Source organism: Atractosteus spatula, chromosome 1 (assembly GCF_055471065.1).
Source record: "Atractosteus spatula isolate fAtrSpa1 chromosome 1, fAtrSpa1.hap1, whole genome shotgun sequence".
In the NCBI taxonomy this organism is placed as follows: domain Eukaryota; kingdom Metazoa; phylum Chordata; class Actinopteri; order Semionotiformes; family Lepisosteidae; genus Atractosteus; species Atractosteus spatula.
In genome coordinates, this window is record NC_142706.1 from 37,281,199 (window position 1) to 37,302,153 (window position 20,955).

At 35.7% G+C, this 20,955-nt stretch overlaps 2 protein-coding genes across 3 annotated transcripts in view; both read right to left on the reverse strand.

Moving 5' to 3' along the window:
• The window catches only part of LOC148840843 (uncharacterized), a 47,000-nt gene extending 44,428 nt beyond the window's left edge, over nt 1-2,572 (reverse strand). Inside the window, exon 1 of the mRNA XM_088921854.1 lies at nt 537-2,572. Coding sequence (XP_088777980.1) covers nt 537-2,033 — 1,497 coding nt within the window. The 5' untranslated portion in view covers nt 2,034-2,572. The remainder of the gene's footprint in view (nt 1-536) is intronic.
• The window catches only part of LOC148840844 (janus kinase and microtubule-interacting protein 1-like), a 114,062-nt gene continuing 95,178 nt past the window's right edge, over nt 2,072-20,955 (reverse strand). The window contains exons 13-22 of one of the 2 annotated variants that reach the window (XM_088922059.1): nt 19,808-19,906; nt 17,843-17,944; nt 17,024-17,077; nt 16,759-16,824; nt 12,251-12,319; nt 11,149-11,226; nt 9,859-10,062; nt 3,630-3,695; nt 2,886-2,927; nt 2,072-2,578 (exon numbers count right to left, since the gene is read on the reverse strand). In XM_088922059.1, coding sequence (XP_088778185.1) covers nt 2,552-2,578; nt 2,886-2,927; nt 3,630-3,695; nt 9,859-10,062; nt 11,149-11,226; nt 12,251-12,319; nt 16,759-16,824; nt 17,024-17,077; nt 17,843-17,944; nt 19,808-19,906 — 807 coding nt within the window. In that variant the 3' untranslated portion in view covers nt 2,072-2,551. Of the gene's footprint in view, nt 2,579-2,885; nt 2,959-3,629; nt 3,696-9,858; nt 10,063-11,148; nt 11,227-12,250; nt 12,320-16,758; nt 16,825-17,023; nt 17,078-17,842; nt 17,945-19,807; nt 19,907-20,955 lie in introns of both variants that reach the window. The other variant, XM_088921976.1, reaches the window with a different exon arrangement.

Genomic DNA, 20,955 nt, shown 5'->3' on the forward strand with positions numbered 1-20,955 from the left:
AGTAGAATAGGAAATATAAAAAAATATGATTTAAATTATATCATATACAAAATGTATCATAATTTTATAATCTAATTTAATAATTAAAAATAAATAAAAAATATATTTGTAGAGGTTTCTCAAAGCTAATGCCAATGAACACAGTTCAAGAATATTAGTGTATTATAAACCTGAATAACTGACAGGAAAAGCATTAAGATTACTAACTGAATTACAGTATTTCCTTCCATCAGTTTTTCCTTTTTTCAGCTTTATCTCACACAGATCGTCACTGTATGCTTCCTGTCAATCTGAGAACTGTTTCCACAGACTACTCGGGCGCTATGAAATTTTTAGTGTCCAGTACAACTGAATGGGTATCATATGAAAATGACATTCAACAAGATCCGTTATGTTAAACATATTAAACATCTTATTTAACAAAATGTGTATTAGTTTGACTAAGTTTGCATTCATTATCCATACATTAATGTGTACATAACACATTACAGTGTGCAAGGCTGGTAAATATTTAAATCTGATAAAAAATCACATACCTCTTGTAAGTCCTTTACTTGTGACTGCAATGCACGCTCTTGCTGTTGTAAGTTTTTGATTTTCTTATCTTTAGTACTAAGGTCATTTGTCAAACTATTTAAAACCTGTCTTTCTCTGTTTATTGTCTCCTCTAATGACGTCACAAGCTGAGAGTTCTGTAAGAGCTGAATATCCAGTGCTTCATTCCTCTGCTGAAGTGTGGTTTCCATTTGTTTCAGCTTACAAATATTTTCTTTTAGAAAATCAAAGTTCTGTTTCAACATTTTGTAATGCTCATCAGATGCCTGTAACTCCCTCACCTTTTTCCTTAGCTGCAATTCAAGATTATGCCTTTCTTTCTGCCACGCAGACTCCTTAATTTCAAAGTCTGTCGTTAACCTTTTCAGTTCAGACAAAAGATCTGTGATTTCCTTATCTTTTTTGGTGCTGAGGCCTTCAAATTCACAGATTTTTTCTCGCAGTTTGGATTCATAGTGTGAACTTTCAGACTCCAGTCGATGAATTTTCTCTTCCAGTTGTTTGTTTTCAATTTTTTTTTCCTTGTCACACCGTTCATAGTTTGCGCACTTCGCCTTCCATCTGTGAACCTCATCACTCAAGGCACGTTGTTTAGCACCAAGTTCTTCATTGCGTATGGACAGTCTCCTCTGTGTCTCCTCCATTTCTTTCAGGAGCTGTTCTTGACTGGTTAGCCTGCTTTGATGCCCCTGTATGGTCTCTTCTCTCATGCTCAGCAGTTTCTCCATTCGAGTAATTTTATCCCGTCCATTTTTTGAACAGTCTTTCTGCATGTCTTCCAAGAGAGATTCCAGCATTCTGTTCCTTTCTTGTAGCTTTCTTTCAGATTCTGTGTGAAGCACCACTTTCACCTGAACGTCTCTCAAGTCATTCGTCAGGCTTTTGACTTGTTTGTTCAGTTCACTGATGTTTATGCCCTTTTCTTTTATATCTACCGCATACTCGGTGTCCATCCTAATAATAGCTCCAACCTTGTCTAATTCAATCCTTTTGTCAAGTTCTTGCCAGACAATCTCTTTTACGGCTGGTATATCTTGAGGAATGTCTTGACTTTCACCATGCCTTTCTCCATCATGTGTTTGGTGAAGTACCAGAATCTCTTGCAGTGGAACAGCTGTACCTTTGTCTGGAATTTCTTGTGTTGGGGTCTCACTCTTGCCTTGAAGTTTGCTTTCCACTTTGGCCAACTGTTCTCTTTGTTCTCCTACCAGTACCTCCTGGATTACCACCTCTTTGACTGCACTCTGTGGTTTTCCAAAAGGCTTGCTGAGGTTTGTCTTTCCAAAGGCTGTCCCTGACAGCTTTTCCTTCAGCCGATCGTTTCTGATTTCAAGGACATTTGTGTGATCGCTCATGCCATTTACCTTCTCAGCTAGATCTTCGTTAGCCTCTTCTTGAACGACACCCCTCTCTGTATTTTCAAACATTAGCACCTTGATCTCCTGCATGTGTTGCGGCTCTGACTCATCCCTCTCCATTTCTAACACATTTTGTCTTAAAAACCTAGTTTCGTCAATTTTTCTTTTCCGGGATGTCTTCGTACTTTTCCTCTGTATGCTTCAGTTTGCTTAGGGATTCTAATTCTTCCCGATACTTTGTGCAGTCTATATTGAAGTATTGGAGTTTTTCCCCATATTTGTTTCAGAATGTTACCACTGTGCTTTATGTTTCATTTTTTTGCATGTTAGCTATATTATGGCTAGGAAGAGAAATAAAAGCAATATTTCTTCTTATGTAACATCCGACTTATTTTCAAAATCACTGATAATTCTTTCTGAAAAAAGCAAATTCTGCTTATTTTACATGAGTGGTTTCTTCCTTAAAAGTGCTACCAAATAAAAAACGCCATTATGGATTGTCCGTTATACAAAAGGCTAAAAACATGTAGTGTTTTATTTAAACTCAAATAGTAATTTACATTTTATTTCAATTTTAATTATAGTAATTTACTATATAGTGTTTCTTGGTGCACTTGAATGTTAACGCATTCAACTCATCATGTTCCATGAGTTCGTTTTAGTGCCTAAAGTGGGGGAAAAAAGAAATTAAACCCAATTACATATTATTCTACGACTAAATACACAGCAGACTGTTAAATACAAACATCAAATAGTAAATTGGTAGAGATAAAACAGACAAAATTAACATGGCTCTTTTTCTAGAAATGGTAAAAGATTGAAAGAGAATCTAAAACCACAGATTTAATTTTGCTGTATGATTTAGACATTCTAAAATGTCACAATATAACTAAAGAAATGAAGTACATGTAAGAGACAGAAACAATTCAAATGTTCTAACACTGTACAAATTACTGTATGAATGCCTTTTACCTGTTCTTTGATTATGTTGTCTTCATGGCCAGAGAATAAAAGCTAAAGAAAAAAATAAAAAGAGAAACAAAAACTAAAAAAGAAACATAAAAAGTTTCCCAGAGAAAATAAACAGGAGAGAAAATAAAAACATGTTATCAGCATAATCTCTGTTAACATATTAACTCACATGCAGTATTACAGATAGCTATTTCAGAACACAAAGAAATGTGAATACAAAGAAAGACATACAGTTTCCAGCTTGGTAGCTAGCACATTTGTCATTTGCATTCAACTGGCATATCAAACCAGCATAAAAAGAAAAAAAAACTTTAACAGTGCTGTTTTCTCTTTAGATGCGGTAACCCAGATCAAAAACTCCAACCAAATTCTACAACAGCAATGAATACATTATTAATAGGCACAGAAATAAAAAGGAAATCATTACATTTCATTCAGCATGTCAACTAACACAGAAAATCCAAACAAAACACATACTGTATTAATGACAGTAATAATGTAGTAAGGAAATAATTTTAGAAAAATAAGCTGTATCCAGTACTATCCAGTTCTTTTATTTGTGTAATACAAAACAAAGGTATAAATACATTATGCACAGTTTAAAATATCAGCTACAATATTTGGAAGATGAAGGAGAGAAGGAGATGCAATGAACAGAAGACGCATTCTGTAATACAAGTGTCACAAGGCAACACTTAATTTTTCTGAGAGTGAGGAAGGGAGAAAGACAGACTGCAAAAATACCTTTTCTTCAATTTCCTTAATTTGTCTTTTCTGGATCTCTATCTTATCCTCCAGTTCTCTTATTCTCTGTGAACAAACAAACAAAAAAAAAACCCAATTCATTTTAAAATGCTTGTGATGTGTGTTTGTTTTAAAATAATAGTATTATCTACATATCTAGATAAGCCACAAGTGGAAAATGTATCATTTTATAATAGAGCACACTCACCAGTGACTTTTTAATGCCATTCCCCAACGCATATACAAGAAAAAGTATCTAGTTCATGAACACCCATACAGTACAACACACTGCACTCCTACTGTGGCATGTGAAGCACAGTTGCTATGACAACTGGCAGCAAGAACAATTGTGAATTAATCTTCCACTCAGCTAATGCTTGAGCGGATTTACCCCCAACTTGTTATGGGATAGGAAGGTAAAGAAACCCAAACTACCAATGCTGTGGTGTAGACCAGTGTCACGCAGGTCTGAATGACCCTACTACAGTCTTTCTATCTCTTCTGACTAACAATGCCCGACAGCTGCAAAATGTACAGTTATTTAACAGTAATGTTTAAAATAATTAGGTCTATATGGGCATTGAGCTGATGAATTGTGCAAAAATACTACCTACAGTACATTTACTGTGGTCTGTGTTATACTGTATGCACTTCTCGTGGAGTTACAGTACTGTATGTCTTAGGTATAGAAAAAATAGTACCAATTTGCTCTCTGGGAGGGTTTAAGAGGCTACGGTTTCTTTGAGTGATGACTAGCTGTCTAATCAATGCAAGCAAGTTATAACACGCCTTGTGAAAAACACTGCAATACAAGCTCATTAATGGTCAATTATCCTTCAAAGAAATGCTTTGTCACTACAGTAGGTTCCCTTTGGTGTACTTTTTATATCATTGCACTTACACAAATAAAAACATTCTTTTGTAACACATAACAATAGTTGAACCCCACGAAGGCAAATGCATATTGCTTGATAAAAACTCCCAAGGTTTTCTTTTAGAGAATGTTTAGTTATTATAAAGGAGAAAGTATATAAACAACTCAAATACTACAATTTTAAAAAATGCTGAGGTTACAAGCAAGCTTAATTTTTTAATACTCCTGACTTAGTTTTCAGTGCTATGTGACAAGGCGTAAATTAAGCATACATAAACTTAATATTCAACATTAAAAAAAAACATTTCTTCAATGATAACATTTGCAACCTAATTAAAAATGAATTTTTGAAAATACAGCAATGTATACCAGAAAAACACAAATACCAAGAGCTCACACCTTAAAAATAGGGAAGGATAGATATGATAAAAAGAAAATGCTGTCACAGATTTTGCACTAAGAACAAAGAAAGGTTACAAATGAGAGACCATTCAGCTCTTCTAGCCTATTTTAACCTTTTAAAATTTGCTTTCACCTCTTAAAATTAATGGTATTTGCAATCGGTATCAACAATATACTAATTATACTACTAATTATTAGGTACTACATGTGAGCTGAAATTTGATTAGTGGACTTAAGGAGAGGGAAAGATACTCACTGTGGGAGTGCCTGATACATTATCACCTCCATCTGTGTATGTTCATTATAAAAAGGTCACCTACAGTATCAAGAGCTTTTCAGTCAGACAAAAATGGAGCAAATTCAGAATTGAATTCTCCTAAGTCCTAAGTGCAATAACAAAAAACTAAATAAGTAGTCAGATCAGGCCCCAATTAAAAGCAGTAACTAAGGACCCAGCTGGAATGAAAATTACAGGAAAAGACTCACGGTTCATTCAGGATCAGAATTTAGAACATTAGCACAGACATTAATTTAAGAAGATCTGTCACAAAGATTTCTTCAGGTGAAGCACAAATATGTTTAAGCTTATACTGTATACTTATAAACAATTTAAGACTTTAATCAGACTTTGATCTTGCTAGTGTAAATACTACTCTTAATACTGTAAATACAGTAATAATAATAATAATAATAATAATTATTATTATTATTATTATTATTATTATTATTATTTAGGTTCTCTTTACCAAAAACTCATAGTCCTGTGCAATAGTACACAAATAATACACAGAAAGAAAGTCAAGAACACTGACTTTGTGTAACCAGGAATAAAACTAAATCATTAAAAGGCTGGTTTTTAAGTTCTGAATAAACCAGTAGTCCGAGAGTGTTTGGATTCTAATCTAATGGATTTGTAATAGTTTCCCACAGACATAATGCTGTATTCAAGAAGGCCTTATGACCCATTTTGTGGACCTGAACCTCGTCTTCAGCAGAATAAGAAGATCTAAATCAGTAGATCACATGCGACATGACTTTTAAGTAACCATTTAGTATCTTATATATGAACAGACAAACCTTAAACTTAATTAGAACAAGGTGCAGTTTAGAGGGAATGAGATTTACATGCTGAAGCACGAGTAATTTTGGAATATGAGCTGCAGAACTCTAGAAATACCAGTCTGTTTTGTTCTATTTTGAAGATGTTCCAGTAAGTATGGCATTAAATTAGTATAATCTTGAAAGGTATGCATTCATGTCAGAATCAGATCCTGTAGCTACAACTGAGCAACATTATGCAAATACAGAGACACTTATGATGTTCAAAAGTAACACCAATGTTCATAACTTCTCTGAAAAGTTTGACTTTAGCACAGCTCTCATCAACAATGAAGTCACCCCTTGTAATTGCAGTGTTAGAAGTCTGTGAGCAAAACCTCAGTCTTAAAGTTATTTTTAAATATATTCAACTATTATTTTCTTTATCAGACAGCTGGCAAATAAATCTGAGTGCACAGAAGAACACAATGATTGTAAATGCAAAGTGCAGCTTAAGTCATTGACATTTTCTCCCATCTCAGCCATTGAACTCTGTATCTTATTCAAGGTCATTGGGCTTCATTGTGAGATCCCTCACCAGTTTCCTCCTTGCCTGACTGATCAGTTTGGAGGGACAGCATAATCTAGACAGATACTTTATTGTCCACTAAATTTGTCTTTGGCTTCTCCTATAGAAGTACAAAACACACAAACAAAACACAAGAGTCACCTAAAATCACAAAAACGGAATGTGATACAAAAATAAACTGACAAATAAATAGGTAGGGGTGGGGCTACATTTACAGTACATTCTGTACATTCATTGAACAGTTTCATTGCAGAGAGGACAAAATGTTTTTATTTGAATTTGGTACCCTATACCATCTTCCTGATGGGAGTATTATGAATTGAGAATGGAATGGGTATGTGGAATCAGCTCCTTGCCATTCTGAGAACTATTATGATATAAATCACAGAGCTGGAGCTGCTGTTTCCCAATTATGTTTTCACAGTCCGGGACAGTTTGGTTTTGCTTTTAACCCCCAGGTTTCCTTACCAAACTGTCATGTGAAATACCAGGCTCTCAACAAGGCAGCTAGGTACTGTACTTTGTGATACATCTTTCACTTCTTTTGATTGGCTTCACTGTGCACAAAGGGATATTCATTGTCTTTTCATTTTTAATACCCTCTTAGCCTGTGCCTCTTTACAACTGTAACACTAAGGTACGTATGAAAGCACCTTGGTCATCATGATTACATTTTTACTTAAAATTCACTGCCTGAATTCCAGAGACAGATGTATTTATTCTGAAATGACATTAACCACTATTATTGTACACAAACAGAGGCCATTCAACTACAGTACGTGTGTGGTACTTTGGTGTACATAAATTAATGTGGTTTGCCACAGCAAAGGGTTTGAATCCTTATGGGATTACTAATTTTCTATTTCTCTTTCATATTAATCATATATTTAATTATTTTTATTTTTTATTTAATGTGTGGAGTAGATTGTGTATATAACAAATATTAATATTATAACTCTAAAGCAACAACATGCACATGTACTTTAAAATGTGCAAAGGTGTGAATACTTTTGCAAGGCAGTGTAACTAATTGTTACATTTGTTTCAGTTGTATTTTTTGTGCAATGTGGTACTCTTTTACTCTTCCTAGACAATGTCTCATCACGATATGAGCCATTGGCAGGATCTGATACTTATTAGCTATGCATAGGTCTAAATAAAACGTTTGTTGTTTAATATTGTATTTTTACAGCTATGGCCATTATTTGTTTTTCATTGGTGGTAGAATATGCCACTATTAATACTGTTTATTAGTTTCTTTATTATAGTTTATTAATACATGTTAAAAATGTCATTTACCACAAAGAATAAGCGGAAATATGTTAGATAACGTCCATGTGCTGTCCTAAGTCATGAGGCAGTAAACATATTTTTGCTTCAACAGTACAGTAACTCACCATCCAAGTATTTTCTATCATTAATTATCTGTGCCTTGATATGCAATGCCAGTCTGAGGACCATTTGATGATGAAACATTATAATTAACCTGTTCTTTTTCAATTTTACAGTGATGTTACATACAAACACCGCAAAACATGTTTACATTTTACTGGTGTTTTAATGAAAAAATATTATTTCAAATGAATTTAACCCTTCACTGAAACTGGGTTATTGTAGAGTGCTTCAAAATATGACCGGGTTCTAACAGTGACCAGCAATGTTGTTGTACAGGTATGTACAATCTGCATTACAATAACTACATTTTCTTATCAATATTTCTGGAATGGCAAAGTTAATGCCTATTATTCACTGCAGTCAGAGAACCAAGCCTTTTCTCAACATGTGTTTGTGGGGGTTTTGACAATCTATACCAACCTGATGATTCACAGTAGTGTATGACAGTAGCTTTACAACTGCAAATACAAATAACATAATAGGATTTCAAGGTTACCTCCTGTCAGTCTGGCATAGATTTTATCTTTTCCTATAATCACTTTGAAAAGCATTTGAATTTTAATTGTCATTGTGAATCAATAAAGCAACAGTCTAAACAGTACTCGGTTCACTTTAATAGATACAAAAGAAAACCTTTGACATATGGCAGTTGCCAAATCAACATCAAACTGAGCGACAGATTAACAAAATAAACAACTGTCTTCCTCTGACAGGACCAATTATAATCCAGTTTCGTTCAGACAATAAAAGGCTATTTCCTCAATTTTCTTATGGCAAAATAAGCAATTATGTATGTTAAGATAGAACAGAACAGAAGTCTATCTAGAATTAGCTGTGCACAGATATTGAAAACTAGTTGGAAAGTTGTTTTTCAGAACAGTATACACAGTGCGACGGATAAGGACTGAATGGTAAATACCATGCCGACTGAAAGCAGCTTATGTTCATGTGATAAATTCCTACTTAAGTTCCAACACAATGGGTTGGAATAACAACACCCATGAAAAGCCTTTTTTGTTAAGTTTACAACATGTCGGATTCTAATTTTTCCATAATCTGATTAGTTTCTGTCTACCTTCTACTGAGCGCTGCAGACTTTTAAGTCCACTCTCGACAGTTTATACTGTTATACTGTTTTCCCAGACTGTTACCCTCTTCTGCACATACTTCTAAATATCACCACATGACCTGCTGCTCTCAGAAAGGATCTTTTATTCTGCAATTTTTTCTTTTGTGTAGCTCTACCATGAAAGAGTTGTGGGAGGCCATCTTAAAGGTAAGTGACTTACAAATGAATTTTCTAGATGGACTTTGGGGGAAAAAATGAAAGGGGGCTTGTGTCAGCGCCCACGTGAAATAAACACAGATTTGCACTGAAAATTATAAAAAAATATATATATATTAACAACCTCATCTACAGCAGACACATCGACTAAAGTATTTTTCTTAAACAAGTGTTCACAGTAAATATAAACAGACAAACGTAATTAAAGGTACCATAACCCATATTTGTGTTTTATTTATTAATAGTATATAATTATAAGTAATTGATAGGCTGTATTATTAGACATTCACATCAATGCAACGTGCACATAACATGTAAAGACTTACAGTACTGTATAAAAACAGTCTATCAAACTACAGCATAAACTGCTATATTCCTGTCAAAAAGAATAGTCTAGGTGGTAAAAAAAAACACATTTCATTAAATTGGCGTATAAGCAGTTAAAAAAAAAGTATAGCGTTTCAAAGTATATAAAGGTAATTTTTAAGATTTCAATCAAGTCTCTGCGAAGTTGGGGGGGTATTGAGGAAGCACCAGCTACAGTATACTGTATACTGTACAGTACAGCAGAAGCTGAACAAGGATTACAGCGATCAGAGGGGATACTGCATCTTTTATTGACGCTCCTGGTTTCATCCTGACTTACCTGCTGAGCCTGCTGTAAAAGCTCCGTGCGCTCTTGCAAGATCTGACTGTCAAACTCTCGGCTCTGTCTCAGAATCTGTCTCCTCAGTTTTTCCACCGCTATTCTCAGCTCCTCCTTTTGCCTCTCTGTCAAAGATTCACCCACTCTGTGGCCTGGGTCTTGCTGCAGAGCATTATAGAGTGTGGCTTCCAACTCCTGGATTTTCTAGGATAATTTAAATTACATAGAAACGTTCACATTGCGGCGGAAATAAAAGGGGGAAAAGTAATAGAGTTGAAGATTACCGGTATACTGTACGTATCCCTCATCTCTATTACACACAGAACAATAACAAGTGCACTGAAACAAGGAAACAAAATGAACGAACGTAAACGACATTAAGTATATTTAATAACGAAAAAAAGCACTGTGCTGTACAGTACCTTATTTGTTTTAATACAATTGTGATCGTTAACTTTAACAAAAGAAAGTGGAACAATTTGACCGTGGTATTTTAATTACGTGAAATGTAGACGCTGCGGAGTCCAAAAAAAACAAAATGTACAGTACTGCCCCCTTGTACGCCGCGCTCCCAAACTCCTGAGCTCTGTCTAACTCACACCCACTGCCGTTGTGTTGCCCTTGGTAACCGAAGACAAACTACAGCAAGTCTTACTTTGACATTTGTTAAATTTTTGCCGATGACCAAAGGTTGGGATAATCATTCATCAGAAATGCCTGTGGTTTCCTTTTAATACATTTTAAATGAAGCTTTTTTGATTAAAGATTACAAGGATTCATGACACGCAATAGGGACTGCTTGGAAATGTAATCGTCATACTGTACATCAAGCGTCCACCCAGCTTTTCAATCAGGCCCATTATCGTATTACGAATTCCTATTGTTTAATATTCAGCAGTGCATGGAGGGACATTGTTGTAAAAGATGCAGTATCCCTTCAACACTAAAACTAGGTCACAAATGCAAACATGAGAATTTATTTATATTTCATTGATAAAAAATGCATTTCTGCATACCCTACATTTGGACAGATCCACCCCAGACATATTTTAGAAATAGTTAAACAACTGCACATTTTATGAAACATTTGTCCTGGCTAATATTCCAAATACGTCTTTAAAATGGTATCACTGAAGATCACAAAATGCAGAAATACTTTGCAACTAAAATGTAATGGCACTGAGCAAACAAGACCAGAAAAGTAAAGCACATTTTCAATCAATCAATCAATCATTTTACAAGTCTTATCCAGCATGCACTTTTACTATGGAGTTAAGCATGTTTTCTTACCATATAGGCCTGATCCAGGGCTTGTTTCCTGTAATCCAGCTCTTCCTCTAGATAACCCTTTTGTTTACTGAACAGCTCCTGACAGGGGATAAAAGAAAAAACAACTTTACTCAGAGCTACTGTACTTTACAGTTACATGATGAATCGGAGAGCCAGCATGCTTGATATTTTGATGACTACGTTGTGGCGGTGGCATGTTGTGGAAAGATTCAACAATAACTGAAAAAATAATCTTTTTTTTTCATTGAAATGAAAACGGGAGATAAGAATCAGAGGAGGATCTCATTAATTTAGAAGGTTATGGGAGTGAGCTTCTCATTTATGGAAGAATAACACAAAGTTGCAGTTAAAATCTCTTTCCTGGGCTTCCAGTTTGGCTCGACCATTAAAGGGTCAGACATGAGCACGGGGTCGAGCCTGGGTCACCTCACTCGCCTTTACTAAGATTCCCTGAAGGTGGACTTCCTACTGAAAGTAAAACATTTATCAATGAAGTTAAAACAAATATGGAAGAAATAATGTTAAGTTGACCAAAAAAACCACAGGTGTTGAATGGTAAAATTAAATACACAAAAAATTAGTTCCAGTTCCATGATCTGCTCAGTTACTCCTTTCTTCTACAGTTTCTACCAATTTGTAGAGGAACCAAAGTACCCGCAAAAGTCAAACGTTAACTTACTAATTGGTTAAATATTATTTTTGAAAGTTATTTTCAGAGTGGAACAAAAGTGTTTATAAGTTATGGCAGTAATAAGACACTACTTTTACTTGAGAAAGGTATAATTCATACAGTTATAGGCAATGTTAAAATAAAAATGTAACAGAGACTGCTAACAAGCTAGGGGTGGCATTCAGGCTGTGTTGCTGGTTTAGTAACTACAGTAGCAGCTACAGTAGGTGATCCCAGAACTTTATCTAACCACTTCTTCTAATTTCCCATGAATTCACTTTATCAGGGTAGTTGGTTTAAGAGGCCCACTACACCTGAAATAAAATAAATGTAGTCTCATACAGTATATTCCTACTGTATATAGTATGCCACTATAAAGATGCCAGTTTTTTTTAGTGAGCATGAGTATAAAGGACATGCAAGGTCACTTACCTTTTCATTCTCCAGATCGATCATCTTCTGAGCCAGAGCGGCCTCTGTGCTGTCAATCTGTTTTAGCCACTGTAGAGGGTCAGACAAAGCAAGAACAAATAGCAGATAGCAACCGGCTTTTAAGGTGGGAGTCAAAATGAAGAAAGATCAGGAAAAACATGAATACAAAATGTTACATCGCCTATTACTATGTACTGCAAAAGGATTTGTACTTATATCACTGAGACAGGAAATAAGAAATATTCCTAGTTCATTGACCTATGAAATAAAGGACATACTGGAAATTGATTGCTAATGGAATGTATAATTTACCTTAAAAAACATTTTTTTGTGTGTAATGAACATGCACTGATGGGGCAGCTGCAATGCAAAACAATATGGTGACAAATTAGTTCATCGATTTAGATTAAACTGTTCCAACTCTTATCATATTCAGTAAGTATTTCTTGTCACCTTCAGGATAAAACAGGAGAGGCCTGAAGAACAAGCCTGACACCACTGCACGTTTTTGCAATGAAGGTGAAGAGACCTCCTGCAGATTCTATAAACCTTTCATGATAAACGTGAGTTTACAATCATAACTTAATAGCCACAGCAAAATAGTCTTACATAATCACACACATAGTCCAAAGTGAGATGTTTTATTTCTTATGATGTTTGCAAAGACATACGGAGCAAAGGAAATGTTCTTTTAACTAACAGAGTTTGAATATCAATTGTGTTCACTCTATTTTCATTCAGGTATACACATGATAATTGCACAAGAGTAGTAACACATTGTAATTATACAATCAGGGATGATTTTACGTATAAAAGGCATAAATGTAAACGCTGAACTTAGAATTTATTTTCATTATAACTTAAGTACTTTACACATGTCTCCAATAGTTTTCTCACTCTCCTTTCTATGTTTTAATAATCCATTATTGTTGTTGAAGTATTGAGTACTCTCTAAAATGGAACTTATATGACAATCATTATTTATAACCACTATTTCTGCTTACAGTAAACATCCTGATACACAACTAAACTAAACACAACTAATTTTACATCAGTATCTTGCTGGACACATACATGATTTAAATAGCAGATAGGTTTATTGATTATTATTATTGTACGTACCTTGGCCTTTTAACAAAATACTGAGCTTGTCATGTGATATCATAAAGTCCAGTGCTCACTGTTGGTCATGCAAGTTAAAACCCCTAAATGAAGTTACGAATATGTATCAATAACCACTCAGAAAGACATGATTTTTTTTTAATTAATGAAGAAACAGCAAGCCATATGACTTTGTTCTACGTAAGTAACAAAGAAAACCGGGTTGTAATTGGCATGACTGAAGGTAGCCCGTCCAAAGAATGGGGTGTTCTGGTCCAACCATCTTGAGACTTTTCAAGAGAGAGCACGAACATGGCCACATGCTGGAAAGCAGAGGGTCACTCAGTTGTCCCAGGCGGAACATCAGAACCCTTTTGCAGAAATTGCTTTTAGATTGCAAATGCTTACAGCACATTCAATTCCACAGGAAGAAGTAACCTGCCTATCAGTGGAATGACTGTAACACCACACAGTGCTAAGATTACAATGACAAAACTACAGTAGAACAATGTCAAGGTCTTTATGTGCAACCAACTCCCCAAGGCCGTCAATAGGAGAGCCCTGCTACCAGCCAACCTCTGCCAGCTGACAGCAGGTACACAGGAAGAATGGCACAGCAGGCCACGCCACAGCAGGCTGTCCAGAGGCCAACCAGGTCTGGGCATCAATCCTATCAGGGCTGTACAAATGCCTAGTAAGATCCAACCCATACCCAATTCTAACTTAATGTTTTCATTGTAATAATGTGACAAGTTTCCGACTGAAAATCCACAATTCTGTGGTTATTTTTGCTCACACATCGGGTGAGTCAAATCATCAGTAATGTATTGTTAGTTGAAATCAACAGGATAAAAAGTACAAGAATACATGATACTTGTAACAGAAAACATTACAAACATAAAAACAATATGCCCAACTTACAAATGCCCATGCCATTTGACTAAAGGGTTGAACCATGTACTGTAAGTCGGTTTTCACGTAGCTTTTCCTCAGAATTTGTAATCAGTAGCTGTCCTTCACTCCCAAAATTTGGAATCATCTCACTGGCTAAATGGCTAAAAGCCCTCACCCCAGCAGGGGAAAAGACCTATACATGCCTTATTCTGAAATGTATACTATGTAGTCATGTAGCACAGACCCACAGTTCCTGTAGCAGAGTTGGCATTAGATAAAACTCTGATGAGGCTCATACAGCTACAGTACCACTTCAACCTCACAGGTATCCCACAAGCTACAGGGGGTTACTGTTGGTGGCAATCCAAAGATATCCAAGGTTGCGTGCAGATGAGCTAACCTGTATGCAAAATATTGTGTCTTTGCTCAAGAAATCTTGGTCAAAGTCGTTGATAACATTGTCGAGGCCTGAAAGAGGTCAAATCTACAGGGCCCAGCATTCACTCCAAACAGTCTTCACTTGTCGATCCACTGCCTACAGCTCATAATCTGGACTACTCTGTGGCTATGCTAACATTGTTTTTTTATTTATAGAGAAGAAAAATTAATATGTTTTATTTGTAAATCTCAAACATTGAATAATCAATTCTGTATTCTGTATATTAGAGTTGTATTAAAGCGCTCCTCAGAGTAGTAAAATAGATAAAAAGCTCAAAGCCTATGGGAGGCTGAGAAAGACTGTCTTGTAGGGGCTATATTATATCTAACTCCCAGAGCATTTAGATGACAAGATTGATCTATTCAGCTGCTCCAAATGTTAAGTCAATTAAAGAACATTAAGAGCATACTACATTTATAATATGTGAATAACAAAATTCTGAAGACTTTATCAAAACTTAATTGTTTTCAATGATGCCTGCACATACATTATATATTTTGCAAGCATAATTTTGCTTACCTGAGAAATGTATTTCAAACAATTCTACCGCACAGTTTTAAGAGAAGTGTGCTATTTCCTGGTTAGGTGTTCTAACTTGTGTTCTAACACTGTCTGCAAAAAAAACTGCTTCACATAATAATTTTACAATATTTTCATATTTTTTCCTAAACTGAGCATCAAAAGAAACTTTTCTTGTACAACTTTTAAATCTTCAATTCGACCCAGCTACTGTGGTTTGTAAATTGGCAAATCATGCAAATCGAGAAAGGGGTGATTAATGAGAATTTTCACAAATTTGTGTTTATTTTATGCCACCAGGTGGCAGTAAAAAACAAGGGAACAGGACCATTGAGAAACGCAAAATAGCATGTTTGTTGAAGTAGTTCAGGTGGGTAGCTGTGTCAGCATGCGTAGGCTGGAAAGGAACAAGTAATAGGCTTATTCCATGCTGAAAAGAGAAGAAAGAAAACACAATGTTTCAGCTGTGGAGCCTTTTTCAGGTGTCATGGTGTTCCAGGTGTCAAGGTGTGGAGCCTTGTTCAGGTGACACCTGAAGAAGGCTCCACGGCCGAAACTTTGTGTTTTCTTTCTTCTCATTTCAGCATAGCATGTTTGTGGTGTACTTATTTGTCTAATATTAGTATTAGTCTAATATTTTGTTTGTTTTGACAAACTTTATACAGATATAATATGCAGGGAAAGTGTTGTTACAAGCTAAAAGTTAAATATTTTAAATTTAAAGATGTATAGAGGTACTAAAACATGTTTTATCTATGTGTATATGGAGTGCTTTGCAAATGTATTCACCCCCTTCCATTGATGACCACTTTTCAGAATTATAAATGATGTATACTTATTTTTTAAAGAGAATATTTTAGAAGTAAAATAAGTTAACCGTTAGCAACAATGGCATAAAATGTTAAAAATGGGATTTTCTGGTTGGGTGGCATGGTGATGCAGTAGTTAGCATACTGTAGCTGCATTGCTGTACTGGGGCACTGAGTTTAGTTCTGTACCTGGGGTGCTATTGTTGTGGAGTTTGTATGCTCTTCCTGTGTTCTTGTTGGTTTTTGCCAGGTGCGTCAGTTTCCTCCCACAGTCTAAAAACATACAGTACTTAATTGGCTTCTAGGAAAACTGGCCCTGGTATAAGTGTTTGTGTCTGTGTGTGCCCTGCGATGGACTGATGTCCAGGGTATCCTGCCTTGCACCAGTTGTTTGCTGGGATAATAATAATAATTAATAATTGCTTACATTTATATAGCGCTTTTCTGGACAATTCAGAGACTCCAATTAACCTAGCTAGTATGTCTTTGAAAACGTGAGGAAACCAGAGTTATATTACCTCTTATATTAACACCAAACACTTTAAGTACTTTCAAAGTGCCATGTACAGTACGTGTACAGTAATATTGTTGTATATTTAAGACATCACAGTCAAAATGAATAAAGAAACAAAAACATGCAGATGACATAGGTTACATATTTTTATTGTACAAAGGCAAAGTAAACATATTCAGAAATAAAAAAGAAAAATATTCCATGAATGAAGTATTTCAAAACACAACTGTACCTTTTCACAAAGTGACAGCACTGTGCCTGCTTGTATCACGGCAACCTGTTCCTCATTCCTTAGGTTCTGTAAAAAAATATTAGAGGAAAAGAACAGAACGCTATCACTTCCAACCAAAATTCTCAAGAGAATGCTGCACTGTATCAAGGACAATTCAAAACGCTGTAAGATGCTGCGCACAATGCATCATCATTCAGGCTGAACCTTAAGTGTATAATGATAAAAATAAAGATAAAATTCAAATGGCTATTGAAAAAGTACTTACTCCATTATCTCCAAGAATATCAAGTTTCTTCATGAGATCAGGAATAACAACATCCTAGAAAACATGTTTTCATTTCAGAATTACATGCAACAACCTTTTTGCAGTTTGTGATGGGCAAGAATCAGTGGAAATTAACATCTTTGTGTCTGAAACCTTTAAAGCTTGGAATACATATGTAGAAGACCTTCTAACATTTTTGGTGATTACTGAAAAATGGGGGGTGGCAAAGTGACACAATAGTTATTCCAGACGCGGGGTGCTATCTGTGTGGAGTTTATATGGTCTCCCCATGTTTGTGTGGGTTTCATCTGGGTGCTCCTGTTTCCCCCCCCCCCCCCCCACAGGCCAAAGGCATACGTGGAAGATAACTGGCATCTGGAGAAACTGGTCCTGCTGTGTGAATGTGTCTGTGTGTGTCCTGAAATAGACTCTGCCCCCCTCTGACACCCTGAATTGGATGAAGCAGTTAGAAAATAAGTGGACATTGAAAACCTGTGTCTTTCACAGAAGGCCAATTAAACTTTACACTGGCACAAACACACTCACACCAGGGACAATTTTCCCAGAAGCCAATGAACCTACCAGTACCAGTACAGAATGTCTTTGGACTGTGGGAAGAACAAGGAGCACCCAGAGGAAAACCATGCAAACACAAGGAGAACATACAAAAATCCACATAGAGAGCACCTCAGGAATTGAACCAAGGACCCAAGCACTGCAGCACCGTGCTGATCAAGTAGAACGTAGTAAAAGGTCATTCACAGGTGGTGGCAAGAGGTGGTTTAGCAAAGGATCCATAGGCTTGAAAAGCAGCCCTACCTTGATGCCCTCCTGGTGGCAGTGCAGCTGCAGGGCACTACTGTTGTTCTCCGAGAAGGCTGCTATATGGAGATTAAAAGCTGGGGACCTGCGCTCTCGTTCCTGCCAACAAACCATTTAAAAATCATCATACTGTCCTTTAAAGCGATGAGCGAAATTAATGAGGGCAGCACAGATGCTTCTGAAGTAGTAAACCAAGATTAAATACAGTTTAATGAAAGGCATTGTCAGTGTAACAAATGCTATTGGTATCAATATTCATTGGTTGCATTTTTAGGGTCTCTGAGTATATACAGTATACTATAATTCTTACACACTCCTGTCCTAGAAAATCTCTCTAAATCACTTTGTGATTTTGCTTTCCTTATTTACTTATGTATTTAGATACAGTATATAAGACGTTCTCCTGGAAAATGTCCTGTGATTGCATGAATGGAACTTTCAATACTGCCACCAGCTTCTGTTTTTAAAGGTATCTTAATGACAATACCTTCTTTGATGGGAAAAACGGTAGTATAAGGAGATCTGCAAGGTAAGGAACAAAAACAGATCACATCCGTCTCTTAAAAATAGGACCTCTGTCACTACCTACTGAGTGAAGACTACAGCATAATCCTAGCTGGTGGACAGGGAAAGGACAGCTTTGTATCATCAATGGAAGGTAAGACGTGTTTCCTTTGTGAAGAGGAGGCTGCACTGCTTTGTGAAATAACCCGTGAGTGGAGGTAACATACAATATTCTGAGGTGCTGTAATGTCCTTTCTTGGCTAGTAGATCAACATTTGTCATTTTGTCAAATATGCAGTATGAGTCCTACAAAGGAAAGCGGAACTTTAACCCTCGAAATCATAATCACGCACAGCAGTACGTTGCCGATAGTCGATAACCTGACAACCAAAATTAAGTTTCTTAAGAGATTTCAGAACCTGCTCAACCTTTTCTATGGATGCAAACAGAACCAGAATGTACTTACATGACTTTAAAAGCATGCGAGGGATCTGCTGAAATGAACCGGGTGAAAAAGCTCGGAAAGGGGTGGGATTCAAACCAACTGAATGGAGTAAAACATGTTAAATGAAGGACTGCAATAACCAAAACTTGAACCAAAATGTTTTTTTCTGAAAGAAAAGTTGTGTTGCTATGACGGCTGACATGAATTCCACTTACTGGCAGTCTGAATAACCTATTGCTTTGAAAGCACAGTACATTCCATTAGCTCTCAGCACAGTTTTATCTGAAGAGGCTGTCATGGGTCTGATGTTTCAGTTACATTCATATGAACTAGAACTGTCACTTACAAGGGCATTCAAAAGCTTTAAAATGGAAAGGAGAGAGCCTTGAAAATCTACATATAAATTAATCTCAATATTTTGGTTCACATAAAATAAAATTATATGCCTGTGTAATCATTCCCTTGTGGGAATGATTTTACTGCATAACTGCCATACAACAGAAACAAGATTAATGAATACATTTATTCTGATGTACTGTGGTCCATAGAATCTCACATTTCAATGTGAGATTGTTAGACCACCATATATTATGCAAATGATTTGTAGTGTGCTAACTGCAGTGGAGTTCACGTAACAGTCATGCATTTAATTGTTTATACATGTAATTAAAACAGTTCATGCAGGGGAAGTGAAAAAAATGAACAGTGATGTAGTTACTTTCATAGAAAAAAACGATTTATTAAAAGGGAAAAAAATATGCTCAACATACATTAGAATTTACATTTTTCATTTAAAAAATAGCACTTATACATTACCCAACATTTAAACATACACTGTACATAAAGCACATTAAGGCAGCATTAAATAGCTTGAAACAAACAAAAGAAATTACAAGTCTTATGTGTGTTATCCTACACCTACAAACTTCAGTGTCTTATTAAATGTATGTTCTGCATTTTGGCTCAAAGACAATTTCTCCTCCTGCAGACAGTTTCGAGATGGAGTCTCTTACTTCAAGTTCTAGCACTCGGAACTCTAACAGCTCGTTCTGGTCCTTTACATCTTGCATCTCGGTCTTGAGACGGCTCTCGTTCAGCTCCAGTTTTGTGATCTGAAAAGGATTAAATGCAATAAAAAAACTGCACATGCAGTGAAATGAAGAAGGGAATTAAAAAGGTTAAGTATCGTGTTTGAATCGTAGGACTACATGTTTTGTATATCTTTCTCTACAGCAAAAGCTTATCTGCAAAAAGAGATTTAGAAGTTTGGATTTGTCCAGTCACAAACCTGTAGACCTTCAATGGGTCTGTTAATTCATCTTCAAGTTTTCAAAGATTGTCTTCTCCCTGACTGCCAGTTTTGAAAACACTTTTTTACTTAAGTGTCTAAACTCTCTTGTTCATGGCCTAAGGTAATATTACAAATTCCATTATTCTGACTGTTCCCCAGATGAATAAACAATTATAATATAATAACTGAATTATATGAATCAATATAGGTGAGCATGTGATTCTATAACTGTATATTAGACTTGAACTGAAACCGGCACTGAGCACAATATATGTGTTCAGTTTTACCTACACAACCAACCACCACTGAAGCTGAATGTACTGTAATTGTACACCTGAATGGCACAAGTGGAAAGATCTACAGTAGCTGAGCTTTGTGAAAGCAAGAACCATTGTGAAATATTTGACTCACTTTAGTATTTTAATTACCTGATTAAATAAAATGAAAAGTTTTTTTTTAAATGACATAAATTAAAGCAAAGAATCAGCATCTCACTTTGTGGTCAGAGCAGTGTTTAGACCTTGCTTTCATGCATTACTGTCAGTACAGGCAAAGAAGCAAACCAATCAATAGGTCCTAACACATTTTTCTATACTTTCTATGAAAAACTAATAAATTAAATTAATAAATTGATTAATTAATTGAATGCCTTTTAAGAGCTATATGCATTTAAGTCACAACATTATATAAAACGTAATAAAAATGTGGGCATAAACCTACAGTATTTAGTTTCATTTTCAGAATGAAGCTTAATATGTGTTTTAAAAAGGATTTCCAAAAGTCATCTAATTCTGTTTCCCAGTTTGTAGATGCCTTGACCTTTATTAAACCCAGCACATAGTATGCGAATCAAGTCCAATGCCAGGTTTA